Raw genomic sequence first — 20,587 nt, 5'->3', positions numbered from 1 at the left:
GGCTGAAATCAATTTACGTCTGAGGAAGCCAAACAGACTGAGAAGCTGTGGATGGGGCAAGACCAAGGGTACTTGTAGTAACCTGCTGCCGGGTCAGTCCTGAGTCTGCCCCGCTGCACCCACCAAATCCTGCTCCTCGAGCTTCCTTCCTGGTTGTGTCAGAATCACCCAACAAGCCACATGTGGAGAATCAAAAACCCAACAGGACTGCATGGGTTTGTGAAGCTTTGTATGGAGAGAAGCAACTTCAAGCAAAACAATTTGACCACTAGTAGACATGGACATACTATTGTTAAAAAACAAAATTCAAATGAGTAAATTTAAAGATCTGACTTCTCTTGTTCAGTAACTCAGGGATCCACGAGCATCTCACCTAGCAAACAGAAAGGAACGCTGAAGAGCTGCACAAAATGAAGACTTTCATAAGCAGTAGGAGACACAACAAGAAAGCCAAGAGCAGAGAGTGGACTGTTTTAGGGAAGGTCACCTTCCTTTCGGGAACAGCAGAGTCCACCTGGTGGATTACCTCACCATGACTGACCAGGTAATTCCAGACTGACTGGTTAAGATTACATTCCTGGAAGAGGTTGAAATTAGGTTACGTATGAACAAATTGTGGAAAATTCTTCAAGAGATGGGAATACCAGACCACCTGACCTGCCTCCTGAGAAATCTGTATGCAGGTCAAGAAGCAACAGTTAGAACAGACATGGAACAATGAACTGGTTCCAAATTGGGAAAGGAGTACGTCTAGGCTGTATATTGTCACCCTGCTTATTTAACTTCAATGCAGAGTACATCATGAGAAATGCCAGGCTGAATGAAGCACAAGCTGGAATCAAGATTGCCAGGAGAAATATCAATAACCTCAGATATGCAGATGACACCACCCTTATGGCAGAAAGTGAAGAGAAACGAAAGAGCCTCTTGATGAAAGTGAAAGAGGAGAGAGAAAAAGCTGGCTTAAAACTCAACATTCAAAAAATGAAGATCATGGCATCCGGTTCCATCACTTCATGGCAAATAGATGGGGAAACAATGGAAACAGTGACAGACTTTATTTTGGGGTGCTCCAAAATCACTGCAGATGGTGATTGCAGACATGAAATTAAAAGACGCTTGCTCCTTGGAAGAAAAGTTATGACCAACCTAGACAGCATATTAAAAAGCAGAGACGTTACTTTGCCAACAAAGTTTCATCTAGTCAGTGCTACAGTTGTTCCAGTGGTCATGTATGGATGTGAGAGTTGGACCATAAAGAAGGCTGCGCACCGAAGAATTAATGCTTTTGAACCGTGGTGTTGGAGAAGACTCTTCAGAGTCCCTTGGACTGCAAGGAGACCCAACCAGTCCATCCTAAAGGAAATCAGTCCTGGGTGTTCATTGGAAGGACTGATGCTGAAGCTGAAGCTCCAATATTTTGGCCACCTGATGGGAAGAACCAACTCATTTGAAAAGACCCTGATGCTGGGAAAGATTGAAGGCGGGAGGAGAAGGGGATGACAGAGGATGAGATGTTGGATGGCATCACTGACTCGATGGACATGAGTTTGAGCAAGCTCTGGGAGTTGGTGATGGACAGGGAAGCCTGGCGTACTGCAATCCATGGGGTCACAAAGAATCAGATACGACTCAGTAACTGAACTGAACTGATTGAGTCTTGGTTTAATGACAAGAGCTTAGAATGAGTGACTTCATTTTGGGCCTGTTGTCACTTTTTTAAAAACAGAAGATTTTAAAAGCCTACAAGCAGGATTGAATGCCATCGCAATGAAAGATGCAATTATCGGATCAGAATGAGTTAATGCAAACCACCATTTGCAAAAAGTTTTCAAATAGAACAATGGTCTTATGAGATGCTCTTAAAGAGCAGTCCTTAAAGGTAAAGGATTCTGGGATCAAATAAATATGGAATGCACTGCTTTCTCATAGCTTTTCTTAGAGAGTCAGAACACACAAGAGCATCTTGAAGGCACTTAAAAGTCCTGCCATGGGGAAATCAGTTGAACTGTGTTTAACTCAGTATCTCTGAGTTAAATTATATCCCATGAGATCCCATTTTGGGGGATCTGACCCTGTGGGAAACCATTCTTGGAGAAATGTTGATTTAGAGGGTGATGACAGTCAAGACATGAGTCTGAAAGGTAGGACCTCAGAGAGCACAGTTTCTCCCTGGAGCCCAGCAGATGCATGGAGTTACTGTGGGAAAGCCCAGGGTTATGTCTGCTGACCTCTTTGATCACATGTGTACACTTCTGTAGAGATCTCATGCCAGACAGGAGCGAGCCCACATGGGAAGAAGTCAGTTTACATCGGTACATTTTTGCACATTCCCAGTATATAAACCCTTCCAAACCTTTCAGATCTTATGCTTTCTTCTACATTTTAGGATTAAAAAAAAAAATCTAGAGTGTGGTCATACCAGGTGGATGATTTTTAAGAGGAAAAGTGAAATGTCTAGCCCTTTCACAAATACTGGGTTGGCCAAAAAGTTCACTAGGGTTTAACAAAGAAAAGAAGAGTTTCAACACGCTTCACACATACAATTTTTGTACCTTCTTCATGCCAACTACCATCAAGTTAAATAGACATCTAAAGATGGCATTTACTTTAATAGCCCTGTTCAGTATTTTGTTTCCCTCTGGACTCCCAGGCCTGAGTTTTTGAGTACTCAATAGTTGAGGCGGGTCAAATTAGCCCTAATTGTGTTTGTTAAACACTTCTTCCATGGCTATTACTTTAAGTAATTATATTAAAGATGCAGCATTTGTTATTCCTCTCATTGCTAATTTATACATCAAATAACACAGATGAACTGCTATTTCTTGCTTCTTTCTTGTCCTCCCTGTGATGCTATAGATCAAGGAAGGGGCTCCTTGGAGGAGAAGCGCTGAATAAACAAAGATGCTGCACGCCATCTCACTGTGAGAAGGGAGAAAATGATGGCCCTTTGAGACAGAACGGATCTGTCTAAGGAAAGTGATAAGTTAACAAGCAGCAGACAATGGCCTAGCGCTCTGCAAGATGTTGTGGATAAGAAACACCACTAACCAACCAGAAAGGATTTCTTTGGGGATTTTATGACTGGGTCTTTACATACTTTGGTGTGATTTAGTTATTCCCCCAAGAAGGGCAGACTGCTTTTACCAGATAAGTTAATTCCCTCATTTAAAACCAAAATAAAGCTATGTCCCAATATTCTTGATAAAAATTTTTGTTGTTGTTCAGTCACTAAGTCATGTCCAACTCTTGGCGATCCGGTGGACTGCAGCATGCCAGGCTTTCCTGTTCTTCACTGTCTCAGGGAATTTGCTCAGATTCATATCCTTAAGTCGGTAATACTAGCCAACCATTTCATCCTCTGCCACCCCCTTCTCCTTTTGCCTTCAATCTTTCCCAGCATCAGGGTCTTTTCCACTGAGTCGGCTCATCGCATCAGGTGCCAAAATATCAGAACTTCAGCTTCAGCATCAGTTCTTCCAAAGAGTATTCAGGGTTGATTTCCTTTAGGATTGACTGGTTTGATTTCCTTGTAGTCCAAGAGACTCTCAAGAGTCTTCTTCAACACCACAGTTTGAAAGCATCAATTCTTTGGCACTCAGCCATCTTTATGGTCCAGTTCTTACATTCGTATGTGACTACTGGAAAAACCATAACTTTAGACCTTTGTTGGCAAAGTGATGTCTCTGCTTTTTAATACACTGTCTAGCTTTGTCATAGCTTTCCTTCTAAGGAGCAAGTGTCTTTTAATTTTATGGGTGCAGTCACCATCTACAGTGATTTTGGAGCCCAAGAAAAGAAAATCTGTCACTGTTTCCACTTTTTCCCCATCTATTTTCTATGAAATGATGGGTCCAGATGCCATGATTTTAGTTTTTCAAATGTTGAGTTTCTAGCCAGCTTCTTCATTCTTCTCTTTCACCTTCATCAAGAGTCTGTTTAGTTCCTCTTCACTTTCTGCCACCTGCATATATGAGTTTGCTGATATTTCTCCCAGCAATCTTGATTCCAGTTTGTGCTTCATCCAGCCCAGCATCTGACATGATGTATTCTGCATATACGTTAAATAAGCAGGGTGACAATATACAGCCTTGACGCATTCCTTTCCCAATTTTGAACCAGTTTGCTGTTCTACATCCTGTTCTAACTGTTGTCTCTTGACCCACATACAAGTTTCTCAGGAGACAGGTAAAGTGGTCAGATAAAAACCCTATTTTCTAATTTAAGAACTTGGGCAATATGTAACAAAGGACTTTTAAAAAATCTATACCCTTTGATACACCAATCCTACTTCAAGAAATCTCTCCTCAAGAAATAACTAGATTTTGGCCAAAGATTTTTATTCAAGGAAGTTCATTTCAGTGTTTTTTATAATAGAGACGGTTGGGAGCATCATTTATGTTCAACAGGAAAGGAATGATCAACTAAATTATAGTATATTCGCATGTGGGAATTTTGGGCAGTCATCACAAAATCCAATTTCCAAGGATTATTTAAAGACATTGGAAATGTTCTTACTATAATGTTAAGTAATGAAAGCAAGACACTGGTGGGAATACAAAATGCACAACCTCTATGGAGGGAAGTTTGGCAATCTCGACTATAATTTCATGCACATTAACCCTTTGACCCAGCAATTCTACTTCCAGGAACCTTCCCCAAAGAAACACTGAAAAACCCACCAAGTGACATAGGGGGCTACCATTCCTCACTGCAACATTATTTATAATAGCAAAGAGTAGGAATAGCCATCAGTAGGTGAGTGGGATAAATTATCATATGAACAAGATGGAACACATGCAGCTACAATGAGAAGAAGAACTTTCTGTACTTATTTGGAAAGATCTCCAACATTTTGTTATGGAAAAAATCAAAATACAGGACAATTTCTATAACATGCCACCTTTCATGTAAGTAAACCAAATTCAGTTATTTTACGGTTTTCTTAAAAAAAAAAACAAAAAACTCAAGAGCTTATTTGTGAAGGACGTGACAGTTTGTCTCTATGCAATTAATGTCTGTCATCCCTTCCATTAATCCAGTGAGTCTCAACTAGAGACGACTTTGCTCCCCAGGAAACACCTGGCAAATTCTATGGACATATTTTGGTTGTCACAACTGGGGGTGACGCTCCTAGCGTCTGGTGGGGAGAGACCAAGGATACTGCTCAGCATGGCAAAGTGCATAGGAGGCCCCAGAGCAGGGCTGTCTGGCCCCAAATGGCAAGGGAGCTGAAGATGAGAAATCTCAAATTTGCTCTTCATCTTAGTTATGTCAGGTCCATACCATTTTCTTCATAAAAATACTACCGTTATGATAGTACTGGTAATATTACTGAAAATTCTGTTATAGACACAAATATTAAATATATCTACATATTAGGATAAAGTGAATAGTAATTATACCGTTGATAAGAACTAAAATTTTCACAGAGAAAAGACACAAATACAAAATCAACTAATTTAACTAAAAACCTTGTAATCTTAAATTTGAATGGGAAATACTAGTACGAACTCATTATTTGCCCCCTTTGACACTAGGTATGTATTTCCTAGCTCTACCCAATCAAAAGGCTACGAATCAGTGATAATCCAGGAGCAAGGAACACCCTTAACTGTGGGACTATGATCTTTAAACAGTACTTTCAGTGAAGGGAACCAGGGCTCTGTGAATCAATTGTTGATGCCAAGTCTGTAGTAGAATATTAAAATTGAGCCTGGGTCATCTTGTGCAAATGACAAAGAAACTTGGCTTTGCCATACCTAATAGCAGGGAAGACTGAAAAACAGAATCCAGAAATTGGGGTTCTATTATTACGTTAGAAGGATGAAGTAAATATTGGGAGGCAGTTATCAATCTCTGCCACAGTGGTATTGGACTGACAAATTACCCTTGGATTTGCACTGTCCAATACAGTAGCTACCAACCACATGTGGCTATTGGGCACTTGAAATGTGGCTAGTCCAAACTGGAACAGGCCATAAATGTAAAGTGTACACTGGATTTCAAAGATATAGTAAAAAAAAGAAAAAAAAAAGAAAAATATCACAATAATTTTATATTGATTATATATGGAAATAACATTTTAGATATACTGGGTTAAATAAAACATGTTAACAAAATTGTATTTTATCTGTTTCTTTTGCTATTTTTTAATGTGGCTACTAGACATTTTTTAAGTCTGTATGCCTCACACTATATTTCTATTAGACTGCCAAAAAAATGGTCACAGTGTCTTCTGAAAGACTTGGGGCTTAGGAAATGGATAGCCATGGGAAGTTTAGCAAGGGCATGAAGAGATAGACAGGAACAAAAAAATTAAGAGATGGAAGGAGGGAGGGAAGGCAGACTAGTGGCCAAAGAATGCAGAAAATATCTACAAATCACATATCTGATACACGACAAAGCAAATCTTATAACTCAATAACTTAAAAATGGACAGAGGATTTGAAAATACATCTCACCAAAGAAGATATGCAATTAGCCAATGAGTACATGAAAAGATGCTCAATATAAATGTCCTCAGTCACCACGGAAAAGCGAAGCAGAGAGAGTAGACAGCACTTCTCATCACTAGGATAACTACCATCAAAATGACAAGCAATAACGTGTTCATGAGGATGTGGTGAAACTGGAAGCTTAGTGCATGACTAGTAGGAGTGTAAAACGGTGCAGCCACTTTTGAAAACAGATTGGTCATTCCTCAATTAAACATGCGTGTGTGTAGTTAGTCACTCAGTCGCGTCAGCCTCTTAGCGACCCCATGGACTGTAGCCCATCAGGCTCCTCTGTCCATGGGATTCTCCGGGCAAGAATACTGGAGTGGGTTGCCATACCCTCCTCCAGGGGATTTTCTCAACCCTGGGATCGAACCCAGGTCTCCTGCACTGCAAGCGGATTCTTCACCAGCTGAGCTACCCGGGAAGCCCAATTAAACATAGAGTTACCATAATAATTCCACTCATATTAGTAGGTATAAAAACAGGCAAATCTACAGAAACAGAAAATAGATTAGGTGGTTGCTTAGTGCTGGGAGTGGGAGATGGGGATGATTGCTAATGGGTATAGGGTTTCTTTTGGGGTAAAGAAAAATGTTCTAAAATTGATTGCAGTGATGGTTGTACAACCATATAAATACAAATATAGCTAAAACCACTGAGTTGTACACATTAAATAGGTAAAGTGTATGGTATGTGAGTTATATATCAATAAAACTTAAAAAAAAACAAACGATGCTATACCAAACATGGCATGAGATCATAGAGAGAGAGACAGGGAGACAGGACTCATCAGTTACCTGGAGGTTGCCAGGGCACAACACATGACTCTAAATATTAAGAGAAAGATTTCTGCTTTTTTAGGATGAACGACATTTCAGGGTAATCAAATAACCCTATTGGATGGGGGAAAGTTCTATCATAGAGAATAATTCCAGCTATCAATCAGAAGGCATGACAGAATCACACTTCTAGTGAAATAGCGATTCAGGCAAAGATATCAATCGATGCTTCAACCATTGATGGGAACTACACAGTAGAGGAACCTGGCTGACACTCCTGAACCCACGGATCAACCTTGGTATAACCAAAGGTGAGACAACAGGGCATTATATACGTCTGCATACGTTGCAATGTGATATTCATTACCTATGAAGTATGTTCACCCCAAAATTCCACTGGTCCTGAATCAAATCTAATCAGTCTAACCTTTGGTCTAGAGTAATTTTAAGGGTAAGAAGAACTAGCTAAAGAGTACTAGCTAAACAGTAACTAGCTAAACAGTATGAGGATACAATGAGCCACATCCAGAAAGTTTAGGCTCTGCAGGACAACCTCTCTAGCAGTCAAGTCAATAGCAAGTGGGGAAGGGGCGGGGGAAGAAAGAGTCTATTCTAGATTAAAAGATACTTAAGAGAACAGCCAATTACAAAATGCAAATTTTGTTTGGTTACCAGTTCAGTACAACCAACTGTACAAAGATATTTTTGGAATAGTACGGGAAATCTGAATATAAACTGGGTATTAGATGATATTGAGCAATTATTGTTAATTTTGTTGGGGTTGATAATGACATTGTATTAATGTAAGAAAATGTCCTTATTTTTTTAAGATGTATGCTGAAGTATACATATGTGAGCAATAACATGAGAATCTGGCATATAGTTTAAGATATTACAGCAAAACAAGAGAGGAGGTAGGAATAGATTAAAATCAGTTGGGCCAGATGCTAGTTACTGAAACTGAAAATGGTGAGTTCTTTGTACTCTCATCTTTAGTGTTTTGTCAAGAATTTTTCACATAAAAGGTTTCTTAAACCCAGCAACGTTCAAGAATGGGTAGGACAGTCCCCAGGTATTCTATAGGGTTGCAATCTGTGATGTCAAGGAATTCAAGCTTAAAAACATATGTATTTGCCATGTGACATGATGGACTTTCACCTTTTTTTTCATGATGAGAGGTAATTCTTTCAGAAAAGCCCTTCTGAGCTTCTTTATTTGTGATTGCTTGCCAGCTTTTTACTTTTCCTCTCTGAACCATTTTATCTGAGTTTACCAAAGACTGATCGCCCAAGGGAAACTGTGGCAGCACCATAACCTCCCAGAGAAGTCCTAGGCTTCGCTGGGAGTGAAGGCTCTCCACTGCTTCCTGGCAGGCACAGCCCTTTCCAGAGGCGTGCACGAAGCTGTCCAGTTTTCACCCACCCTCCTCAGCGGGCCCCTCCAGGACATAAGTAAAGACATTATGATCAACCCTGTTTCAAACAGGTGAAGGAATGGAGATTCTCTCTCTAAAGGATTCTCCATGCCTAAATGATGGCTCTCTGATTTCAACTTCAACATTGTGCACAAAAACCTTTCTCCTCACAATGTAAAATGCTGATCACCTTAGCACGTCAGAAAAGTCTTATAAATTTGAGGAGTGGTGAAGTTGGGTTGAAACTATTAACATAGTTAAAATAACAGACTCCACATGAACGTCATTATCTTTCTCCAGTGACTTCTTTGGGAGCCTAGATGATCAGCGTGCACAAACAGAAGCATTTCATCTTTGAATGTAGAAACAGAAATGGACGAGGTAGGGGAAGGGGGAGGGTGTGGCAAGTTCAAGCTCTGTTGCACACTGGCTGTTGACTTTGGGTGGATTGACCTCCCTTGACCTTGGCCTCCTCTGCAAATGGCAAGAGCAGCCTTTCCTTACCGGCCTGGAAGGCTGCTTTTGAGCCTGTAGCTCAAAAGAAACAATGTGAACATATTCTTGGAAACTATAAAGGGATTATAATTATTTTTTAAAATATTCTCTCCAAGTCGAAATTATTTTTCTCTAGTCAACATCTCTTATTTCTCAATTCTACTTCTAGAATTGTTCTTATTTCACTCTGGGATACAGCTTGAATCACAGACTATCTGAGTAGATTATACTTTCAATTAGAGATTATTTAGCTTCCTATTTACTGCACAATATTAAAGATTTGCCTCCTAACTCAAAAAAAGTTTAAACTTAACACTGTTAAAATCCAAACATATTATTTCTGGAATATTCTTGAGTCCTGGAGATTTTAGTATTTTATGGCTCTCTGCCAAAGCCCTATTTAAACACAGTAAATAATTTGACTCAGAATGTCTATTTTAAATAGTCAGTGGTAGCCCTGACCTATGTTCCTTCGGTTCAGGCAAACTCTTTCACAGTCCAAGTAGCAAGGATTGAGGACTTGGTCCAGGAAATCCTTCAGCTTAACCTTGCAGGGCTGGAACCAAACAAGGAGACTTTGCCTAAAGTGATCAATACGAAATCTGCATCAGCACAGTGGCTCCTGAAAATGCATTCAGAATGCACTCTCTGGATCTCTTACCATGGCAGGTTGGAGGCTGCTAAGACAAACACGAGATCCTCGGAACGAGCCAGCCCGTCCATCTGCACCAGAAGCTCCGTCTTCATCCTCAGGCTGCCTTCATGCTCTCCCCTAGAGAAAGACGAGGAGGTGAGACGCTCCCAAGAGGCAGAGTCTTTGCTTCCGAGACCACAGTGACCCTCACAGTAAGCATGCGGTGACTGCAGACCGAGTTCCCCTCGGACAAGTAACCCCTGCCCTGCCACGTTCTCAGGAGCTGCTCACCCCAAGGTTGGAGGAAATGAGCAATTGGAACTCTTTTCAAACAGTACCAGAAAGGAAGTAAATGAATATAATGATGATACCGAAAAGAAAACCAAAGGTTGGCAATGAACGGGAAAATAACAGAGGGGGACACCGTGGCACTAGTAGATTTTAAAAGGCCGCCCAGCTGTACCAATCTGCAGTATCATTTACCCTTAAAAAAAAAATGGCTTCATTGAGAATAATCGTTTTCATTTATACAGCAGGTATGAGAATATTTTACACACATTATTTTTTAGTGTAATCTATGGATATAAACTGTCCAAGAAGAGAGATGAGCTACAACACAATCTATTTCCTTCTCTTCTAATGACAGACGAGAACTAGGCTTTCCTCCCACAGCAAGGAAAACGGATTAGAGGTCGTTTTCTGTGCAAATTCACCCTTCAGTTTCCCCACTGCCTGAGGCCATTCTCAGGACACCAGAGGACCTGCACAATCGAAACCTGCTCTAAGCCCTGAGCGCCTCCAGCAAGCTCTCATGTAGATCAAGTTAAAGGACAATAAAAGGCCTTTCTTGCACAACACAACGCTCAGGGCCTCATCTCTGCACGTACAGGCTGGCAGCCCAAATTAGGCTTCTGGGATTTTTTTAGGAACTGTGCCCCTTTCTACCTCAGAGAAAAGCCAGTCTCACACTAGAGTTATATATTTATCTAGTATTAACACATAATTACTACTTGATATTTAGCATAATATGACCCCCAAAGTCTTCAGAGCACCTGCCCTTGTTCCCTGATCCTTTGAAGCCTCCAGTTTTAGTGTTTAACTTCCAGAGGAGGAAACGGACATGCTCAAGGCTAACAGAGGAAGTTTCCAAATCAGCTCAGTCACAGCTGTGGGGAACCCTGGGGATGGAGGCGGACAGACTGCATGTAAGGATGAGACTCCTGCAGTAAGGCAGGCTGCGTGCACGGGGCTTTGCAGAGGGAGCAACACTAGGGCACTCCGGTGGGTTCCCCGCTAGGCCCTGCTGCAGCTGCCTCTCCCATCAGGCCCCCTTTGGAGGGACAGAGCACCCAGTCCAGGGCTGACTAGCACCCATTAAGCCATAGAAATAGTCGCATTTCAATCAACGACATGAATCCCGAGCATCCTGGGTACATCTTGATGGCTGTTTCTCTCTGCTGGGGAAATGGTTCTTCATAAGTAAAATTTCATAAATTAAATTCTAGTTATACTTCCAACAAGATAATTATTTGCTTTTTATTACTATCAATTTTGTCTTGATGACAGACAGGAGGCCATCAATAAATGCAGCTGTGTTGAGATTTCCCTGAGACCTGTTTTTTCAAGCCAGGGATACCAAGTTTAGTAAAATGTTTCAAAGAAAAGCAACTCTTAAAACACACACAGACACACACACACACACACACAGAGGGAGAGCCTCATTATAGTCTGAGATGTGGGCTTTCTGGCTGGGGCCATTAGTGGACACTTAATCTTTAGAGATAATGTGTGTGACATGTTCACAATCGGTCAGGCTGAGCCGCAGTCTGTGTCACAGAGAAGCGGTGACTTCCCCGGCCTCACACACCTTGTCAAGGGCCTCCTCTGGAGACTCGGCCCTGGGCAGGCCCGCTCCCCACAGGCAGCCCCTCTGGCTCCAGCAGAGGCGCTTACAGGCAGCTATTTTGAGCTAGCAGGACAGTTACGGCAGCCTGGGATCAGAGGCTGGGTGATCTTTGGGCCTGAAAACCACTCTGTGGGGAAGGGGGGAAGGGAGGAGGACATTTCCTCCGGTTATAAAAACTACTTAAATCAGCTATTCAGTTAACAGGATCTAATTTAAAGACCTTTCCGTGTGTCTGCAGAAAATTTGTGGGCTTATTAATAGGCTCATTCTGCTGGTAAATGTCGATGGGCTTCCGACCATCAAACACACTTACAGGAGGGGAAAAGTGAGGACCAAAAAAAACCCCTGTCTGTTACCCAGGAGCCGTGCCTCTTTGGCTCATCACTGACTCCAGCTCGTCCAGGAAGATGGTGGAGGGGGCGTGATAGCGGGCAAGTTCAAATAACACCTGGGTGGGAGAAAACCAACATGTTCAAATCCATACACTTAAAGTTCTCAGATGCCCCCAGAGATTAAAAGATTAGGATGGCTGTAATATTAGCCATCTATGCTGCACTTTATCTCCTAACAACTTTATAATCATTAGTTATTTCTCCCTAGCACTACCCCATGGGGTTGGATGGTCCAGTTATTCCCATCTGATAAATGAGAGCCAGAGAAAATAAGTGGTGAGCTCAAGGTTACTATTCATAAGTGGGAGAGCTTGAGATAAAACTCAGTTCCTGAACTTCCAGTTGGTTAGTTAACCCTTGAGACCCCCCTGCCAATGACATGTTCTGTATGGACACAAAAGCCATAGAAGATTTAAAATTATCTAACAATTTTTTTCACTTAACACTTAGGGACAATAAGAAGGTTATTCTCGGAAGAAAGAACTGCAGAAAAAGAATAGAGTTCCAGTTGTGAGTAACAAGGCTGAGGAATTCTGCCCTTTTCTGCTCCCCAAGTTACTCCCCAGGACCCCCAACACTGCTATTTGGTAGGCTCAGGTACTTCGAGGCAATTCCCGATTGAGTAAAATGTTCCATTGCAGAGTAAAATATTATAGACTGAACAGGAACAGGAAAGCAACCAGCAAAAGAACAGACATATAAAAACAAACTCAAGAGCTCTAGAGGGAGATGTGGTGGTGATGAAAAGAGTATAAGAAACTATACCTTTAAAAAAAAAAATCCTGAAACTGATTGCTTGAGCACCATATACAGTTTTTCCCTGGTTGCTCAGAGAAAGCATTAGAGATTTAGAAAAGAATAGATGTTCTTAAATAGGCATAGGGGATTTATTCTCCATGTCACTTAGCACTAGCAAAGCATCACAGAGTAAAGAAGAGGGGAAGGGCTCAGAAAAGGCCAGATTGTGGTTTTCGTAGCAGCAGCCAGTCATCTTTCACAGGCCTCACTGTCACTGGATGGCAACAGCCTCCCCCTCACCCCTGCTATGCGTGTGTTCCCTGCATGTTCATGCGTGTGCGTGCCAAGTTGCTTCAGTCATGTCCAACTCTTTGCAACCCTAGGGACCATAGCCTGCCAGGCTCCTCTGTCCATGGGATTCTCCAGGAAAGAATACTGGAGTGCGCTGCCATGCCCTTCTCCAGGGGATCTTCCCAACCCAGGGATCAAACCCACATCTCTTATGTCTCCTTCACGGGCAGGTGGGTTCTTTACCACTAGCGCCCCTTCCATGTTCATATGCAAGTGTTTTCCTTTCACAGAATCCTATTTTATGTGGCCAGGACAACTGGCTCAGCCCAAGGAGCTTACGAGAACAGTGTCAACGCTGGGACACTCATCAGGAATGCTCTTTAAGACAGAGACCACCTCAATAGAAGCAGGAAATCTCTCTTCCTGTCACAAACAGAAAAGTTCAAATAGACCTGATGATAAGGATGATTAAAAATGGCACACTTGGACTCTTTCGGAACCATACACATTTTAAGGACTCCCCAAATTGCAGAGAGGCCAACAGGCTCAACAAGACCAAACATCCCAGTGGAAGGAGAACCACATCTGAAGTCCACATCTCCACGTAGACCACTGCTCTCCCACGGCCAGAGAACATACGGAATCCTGGGTAAGCACTTGGGAATCATTCATCTAAAATTTTCAGAAGTACTTGGAGGAAGTTAAATCATGCAATTGCGGGGGTGGGGGGGGCGGCGGTGGCAGTGAAATGTTGAAAGATGTAAGCACCAACAGGTGTGTGCATTTGCTAAAGAGACCACTCAACTACTCAATAGCATCAACTCCTAAGAGGTATGAACATTAGGAGGGGAGGGAGAAACAAAAGGGTTCCCTATAAATAACTCCTTAATTGGAGTAGAAAGAGAAGCAAATGGTAGGAAAGCATCTCTGCTTTAGGTGAAGGTCTTGAAGGGCTTTCTTTATCTGAAAGCTTCACAATAAGAATCTTGAGAGCATGACCAAGATTTTCCAGGTGTGGCTCTTTCCAGAAGCTCAGAAAATAGAGTAATTTCAGAAAGCATAGAAGATAGGTTCCTTCCAGGTTGCGTGATTGTGTGCGCATCTAGTTGTTCGGTCATGTCTGACTCTGTGACCCTATGGCCTATAGCCCGCCAGGCTCCTCTGTCCAAGAAATTTTCCAGGCAAGAATACTGCAGTGTGTAGCCATTTCCTTCTCCATGATCTTCTCCACCCAGGGATCAAACCAGGGTCTCTTGCATCTCTTGCACTATAAGCTGACTCTGTTTTCCTTTTGAATTATTTTTAATATCCAAAATAAAAATGTATTTCACAGAAAGAAATATGACTATCTTATAAACCTATAAAAAGATGTTCAAATTCATTCAGAATGAAAGAAATGTAAATCTGAGCACTGAAATATGACTTTCACTATCAGACTGGCAAAGATTTTCAAGTTTAGGCGCTACCTGGTATTGGCTGGGGAAACACACACACACATTGATGGGCGTGTAAGGTGGTGCAACCCTGCGGGCAGGGAATTTGTCAATCAGTAGTTTTCCTTCCTTCTGATCCAGTGACCCTACCTCAAAGAAACTGTCCTACACTACACTATGTGCAGACAGGCGCGTAGAAAGCTTTCTTCATAACAGCAAGAGACTGGAAACAACCTAAATGTCCATTATGAAAAGACTGGTTAAACACGTTTTGTGTTTAATCATGCAATGAAATGGTATGAAGACACATGAAAACCATGTTAGTTCTGTCTGTAAAACTGCAGAACAATATCCAAGTTACATTGTTAAGTGTGAAAAAAATCACAAGGTACAGAAGAGTATGTGTACTATGTTCCTACTTGTGTTTTAAAAGGAAGGGAAAATAGAGAGATGGTTGTTGAGGTTAATGTAAATATAAATAAATGCTCTGGAAAGCTGAACCACTAGCAACTGTTTTGGTTTCCTCTGGAAAGATAGCTCGGGGTCTTTTTTGCTATTAATATTGTTTTAAAGACAACTTTTAAAATATTTGGTAAAGGAAAGGGGAGAAACTGGGGGTGGAATTGTTTCCTCATTCTCAGAAGTCATCCTGAAGCAGAGGAAAATTGGAGTTAAATAAAACGCTCCCACAGAATGGAGCATTCAAGTTAAAGGACTTTTCTGGCTGCTCAACATTGAACAAGAAAATCCATATTCATAAACATCTGAATTTCTTCTTCTGCTTAGGTGAGTCCTGGCCAAGGAATCTGATGGAATCTGTCTCTGAGCACCTTACAGTGTTTTTTGCCCACTGGTTCGAAGCTGATTCTGAGGGTACCTTTTAAGTTTTGCTGTTCCTCAGCCCAGAGAAATGCAATGTTAAAAAGAAGTCTTCAGGCTGATAAGAATTCTAGTTAGTTGGATTTAAGCTAATTGAAATCTAGCTAACTAGAATCAAATGAAACCCATAAATTTAGGAGCATTAAATTTAAATCCCATCTGGCACTGAGTTAGACTCAAGATGAAGAACAATGAAACAGAAGATGTCAACATAGATTTCCATAAATTACAATCTGATAGGGGTGATAAAAATTTATAAAAATACCCACTTTTGAAGTAACTTGAGGACAATCACAAAGCAATAAATAGGTTATTTTAGGTATTTTAGGTAAATCAATCTTTTAAAAATATTTTATGATCACTTTCAAATAAGCCATAATATTTTGAAAATGAGTCTCTCCAAGGAAATGTAACTTAAGTGTAATATTTTAAAGAAATTTCTTTTCAGAAAATATATTTACATTCACTTTATATTGATTACTTACCAGTCACCTGACAGAGTGCAACAGTTTAACAGGATTTCTGAGCAGGACCCGCCTTACGTTGAGGCATAAGTCAAAACAAGTATTTTCTTAAGGTGACTGGAAGGTATAATAAAATTTTATAATATAAAATATATAATATACTATGGTAAATGGGATTGATTCCTTAATTTCTCTTTCTGATTTGTCATTTTTAGTATATAGGAATGCAAGTGATTTCTGTATATTGATTCTGTATCCTGCAACTTTACTAAATTCACTGATTACTTCTAATAATTTTCTGATAGTATTTTTAGGGTTTTTATGTATAGTATCATGTCATCGGCAAACAGAGTTTTACTTCTTCCTTTCGACTCTGGATTCCTTTTATTTCTTTCTCGTCTCTGATTGCTATAACTGGACTTCCAAAGCTATGTTGAATAATAGTGGTGAGAGTGGACATCCTGACCTCAGAGGGAATGCCTTCAGTTACTCACCATTCAGAATGTTTGCTGTGCATTTATTGTATATGGCCTTTATTATGTTAAGGTAGGGTCCTTTTATGCCCATTTTTGGAAGAGTTTTTACCATAAATGGGTGCTGAATTTTGTCAAAAGCTTTTTATGCATCTATTGAGATTATCATGCGGTTTTTATTTTCCAATTTGTTAATATGGTATACCACATTAATTGATTTGTGTATATTGAAGAATCCTTGCATCCCTGGGATAAACCTGACTTGATCATGGTGTATGATCTTTTTAATGTGTTGTTGAATCTGCTTGCTAGAGTTTTGCTGAAGACTTTTGCATCTGTATTCATCAGTGATATTGGCCTGTAACCTTCTTTTTTCATGATATCTTTGTCTGGTTTTGGTATCAGTGTGATGGTGGCCTCATAGAATGAGTTTAGAAGTGTCCCTTCCTCTGCAATTTTTGGGAAGACTTTCAGAAGGACAGGCATTAGCTCTTCTCTAAATGTTTGACAGAATTCCCCTGTGAAGCCACCTGGCCCTGGGTTTTTGTTTTTTGGGAGATTTCGAGCACGGTTTTGATTTCAGTGTTTGTAATCAGCTTGTTCACCCTTTCTATTTCTTCCTGGTTCAGTCTTGGAAGCTTGAACTTTTCTAAGAATCTGTCCATTTCCTCTAGGTTGTCCATTTTATTAGTATATAGTTGCTCATAATATTCTCTTACGATCCTTTGTATTTCTGTGTTGTCTGTTGTAACCTCTCCTTTTTCATTTCTAATTTTGCTCATCTGACTTTTCTCCACTTTTTTCTTGATGAGTCTGGCTAATGGTTTGTCAATTTTGTTTATCTTCTCAAAGAACCAGCTTTTAGTTTTATTAATCTTTAATACTGTTTCTTTCCCTCTCTCTCTCTTTTTTTTTTTTCATTTATTTCTGCTGTGATCTTTATGATTTCTTTCCTTCTTCTCACTTTGGGATTTTTTTGTTCTTCTTTTTCCAGCTGCTTTAGATGTAGAGTTAGATTATATATTCAATGTTTTTCTTGAGGTAGGATTGTACTACTATAAACTTCCCTCTTAGAACTGCTTTTTCTGCATCCCATTGGTTTTGGGTCATCCTGTTTTTGTTGTCATAAAGGAGGCAAGAAGATACAATGGGAAAAAGATAGTCTCTTCAATAAATGGTGCTTGAAGAACTGGACAACTATCTGCAAAAGAATTAAATTAAAATACTTCCTAACACCATACACAAACATAAACTTGAAATATATTAAAGATCTAAATGTAAGACCAGAAACTATAAAACTCTTAGATGAAAACATAAGCAGAACACTGTATGACACAAATAATAGCAAGATCATTTATGACCCACCTCCTAGAATGAAAATAAAAACAAAAATAAATAAATAAATGGGACATAATTAAACTTAAAAGCTTTTACACAGCAAAGGAAACTATAAACAAGGTCAAAAGACAAACCTCAGAATGGAAGAAAATAATAGCAAATGAAAGAACAGAGAATTCATTTCCAAAATATACAAGCAACTTACACAACTCAATACCAGAAAAACAAACAACTCAGTCAAAAAGTGGGCAAAAGACCTAAACAGATATTTCTCAAAAGAAGACATACAGATGGCTAATAAACATATAAAGAGATGCTCAACATCACTCATTATTAGAGAAATGCAAATCAGAACTACAATGAGATATCACTTCATCCCAGACAGAATGGCCATAATCAAAAAACTTCACAAACAACAAGTGCTGGAGAGGGTGTGGAGAAAAGGGAACCCTCCCACACTGCTGGTGGGAATGTAAATTGATACAGCCACTATGGAAGACAGTATGGAGATTCCTTTAAAAACTAGGAATAAAGTCACCATACGACCCAGCAATACCACTTCTAGGCATTACCCTGAGGAAACCAAAACTGAAAAAGACACATGTAACCCAATGTTAATTGCAGCACTACTTACAATAGCCAAGACTTGGAAGCAACCTAGACATCTACCAACAGATGAATGGATAAAGAAGCTGTGGTACATACATGCAATGGAATATTACTCAGCCATAAAAAGGAACACATTTGAGTCAGTTCTAATGAGGTGGATGAACCTAGTGCCTATTATACAGAGTGAAGTAAGTCAGAAAGGGAAAAAGAAATATCATGTATTAACGCATATATATGTCATCTAGAAGGATGGGACTGATAAATCTGTTCATAGAACAGCAATTTAGACACCGACATAGAGAAAAGACTTATGGACAAGGGTGGGGGAGAAGAGGGTGATATAAATGGAAAGAGTAGCATGGATGCATATACACTAACATATGTAAATAGATAGCCAACGGGAATTTGCTATAGGACTCAGGGAACTCAAACTGGGGCTCTGTAATAACCTAGAGGGGTGGGAATGGGTGAGAGGTGGGATGGAGATTCAAGAGGGAGGGGACATATGTACACCTATTGGCTTCCCTGATAGCTCAGTTGGTAAAGAATCTGCCTGCAATGCAGAAGACCCCGGTTCGATCCCTAGGTCAGGAAGATGCACTGGTGAAGGGATAGATTACCCACTCTAGTACTTTTGGGCTTCCCATGTGGCTCAGCTGTAAAGAGTCTGCCTGCAATGTGGGAGACCTGGGTTTGATCCCTGGGTTGGGAAGATCCCATGGAGAAGGGAAAGGCTACCCACTACAGTATTCTGGCCTGGAGAATTCCATGGACAGAGAAGCCTGGTGGGCAATAGTCCACGGGCTTTCACTTTCATGGTTAATTCATGTAGATGTACGACAGAAATCAAACCAATATTGTAAACCAATCATCAACCAATTAAAAATAAATAAATATTTTAAAAAATATATACCATGTACTCTTAGCAATGATATATTATAAAGATAAAAACAATCTCCTAAGGGAATAAAAAAAAAAGTCCCTACAGCCTGTGGCACTGTGGAGGAAAGCTGCTTGGAGCATCTGAAAGAGTAAGTTTTAAGTTTCTTGATTCTTCCTTAGAGTATCTGGTATAAGGACAAGCATACCGCAGTAGCCACTCAGTAAATCTTAACTGAATATACTGAACATGCTTAATAATAAATGTGTCTTGAATAAAAAAAAAATAGACCACTACAGAGGCAATTTTTTCACGGTTCTATTCCTATGTCACATGAATCGAAAAGGGGCTGTTGGTCAAATTCCCAAAAGAAGGGAGATCATGTTTGCTGATGGGGGCACCACTAGCAGCTACATAGTAGTCAATCCACCTCCCAGGCTTTTGGTCATTAAGATCCAGGATAAATTTGAACATTTAAATCACTTAAGAACAAATAAGACCACTGTCATCATTTTGTACCACTGTCTTCTGCCAGAATTCGTTCTAAAGAAACAAAATCAAGAAACCCTACCCGAACAAGCTTTTCTGAGTCCCCTCTCCATTTGCTGACAATGGTAGACGCAGAAATATTAAAGAAGGTGGTTTTGCATTCTGTAGCCACAGCTTTGGCCAGTAAAGTCTTTCCTGTACCTGGAGACACACGGGGGTAAAACATGAGCGACCCTCAAACTGCATCCCTCTGCTGACAGACAGAGGACAGTCACACAAGCCACACAGGAGGGGGGTACACAGCGCGTGCAGCCCCAGTCCTGAATGGAAGACAGATGGGGCAACTCATCCCCTGCACACTCGCTTCACACCAAGATCATAGCAGGAAGATTCCCTTACCTGGAGGTCCGTAGAGCAGCAGTCCTTTCCAGGGGGAAAGAATTCCTGTAAACAGCTGTGGGTACTATGGAAGCAAGGAGCAGTGATGAGGCTTGGCACCTGCAGGGCAGCCCGCACACCCTCAGCTCAGGCAAGCTCGGGGAGCTAGGGTGAAACACATGCAACTCTGGGCCAGCCCCTCCTTTTTTAAGACTGGCTTTCTCTCTCTGTATACACACATATACACACACACACATAAGTATCTTAATTTATCCCAATTTGACTTTCACTCTTGATAGGATACATGGCCGAATTTTTTTTGCTTTTTAAAAGAGCAGTTATTTTAAGGAGAAGAACGGCATGTATAGGTACTATCCCCTCCATTGCAGCAGTCACTTCTCACATGCTAAATGTTATCTCCCCCAGAGTTCAAGCGGTCTTTTGAATGTTGTGGAGCAGGTACACTCTTTAAGATGCCAACTTTTTAAAACCAAT

The 20,587-nt window shown here is 40.6% G+C and overlaps 1 protein-coding gene across 7 annotated transcripts in view; it reads right to left on the bottom strand.

Annotated features, from left to right (window-relative positions):
- KATNAL2 (katanin catalytic subunit A1 like 2) overlaps window positions 1–20,587 on the bottom strand; it is a 96,623-nt gene that overhangs the window by 9,545 nt on the left and 66,491 nt on the right. For 5 of the 7 annotated variants that reach the window (XM_043444048.1, XM_043444049.1, XM_043444053.1 and 2 more), the window contains 4 exons: window positions 20,114–20,177; window positions 19,797–19,915; window positions 12,085–12,176; window positions 9,850–9,960 (listed from right to left, as the gene is read on the bottom strand). In XM_043444048.1, the coding sequence (XP_043299983.1) occupies window positions 9,850–9,960; window positions 12,085–12,176; window positions 19,797–19,915; window positions 20,114–20,177 (386 nt within the window). The remainder of the gene's footprint in view (window positions 1–9,849; window positions 9,961–12,084; window positions 12,177–19,796; window positions 19,916–20,113; window positions 20,178–20,587) is intronic. The other 2 variants (XM_043444052.1, XM_043444054.1) reach the window with 1 other exon arrangement.

This window comes from Cervus canadensis, chromosome 23 (genome assembly GCF_019320065.1).
Source record: "Cervus canadensis isolate Bull #8, Minnesota chromosome 23, ASM1932006v1, whole genome shotgun sequence".
In the NCBI taxonomy this organism is placed as follows: Eukaryota; Metazoa; Chordata; class Mammalia; order Artiodactyla; family Cervidae; genus Cervus; species Cervus canadensis.
This window is presented reverse-complemented; position numbering and strand designations above follow the sequence as displayed.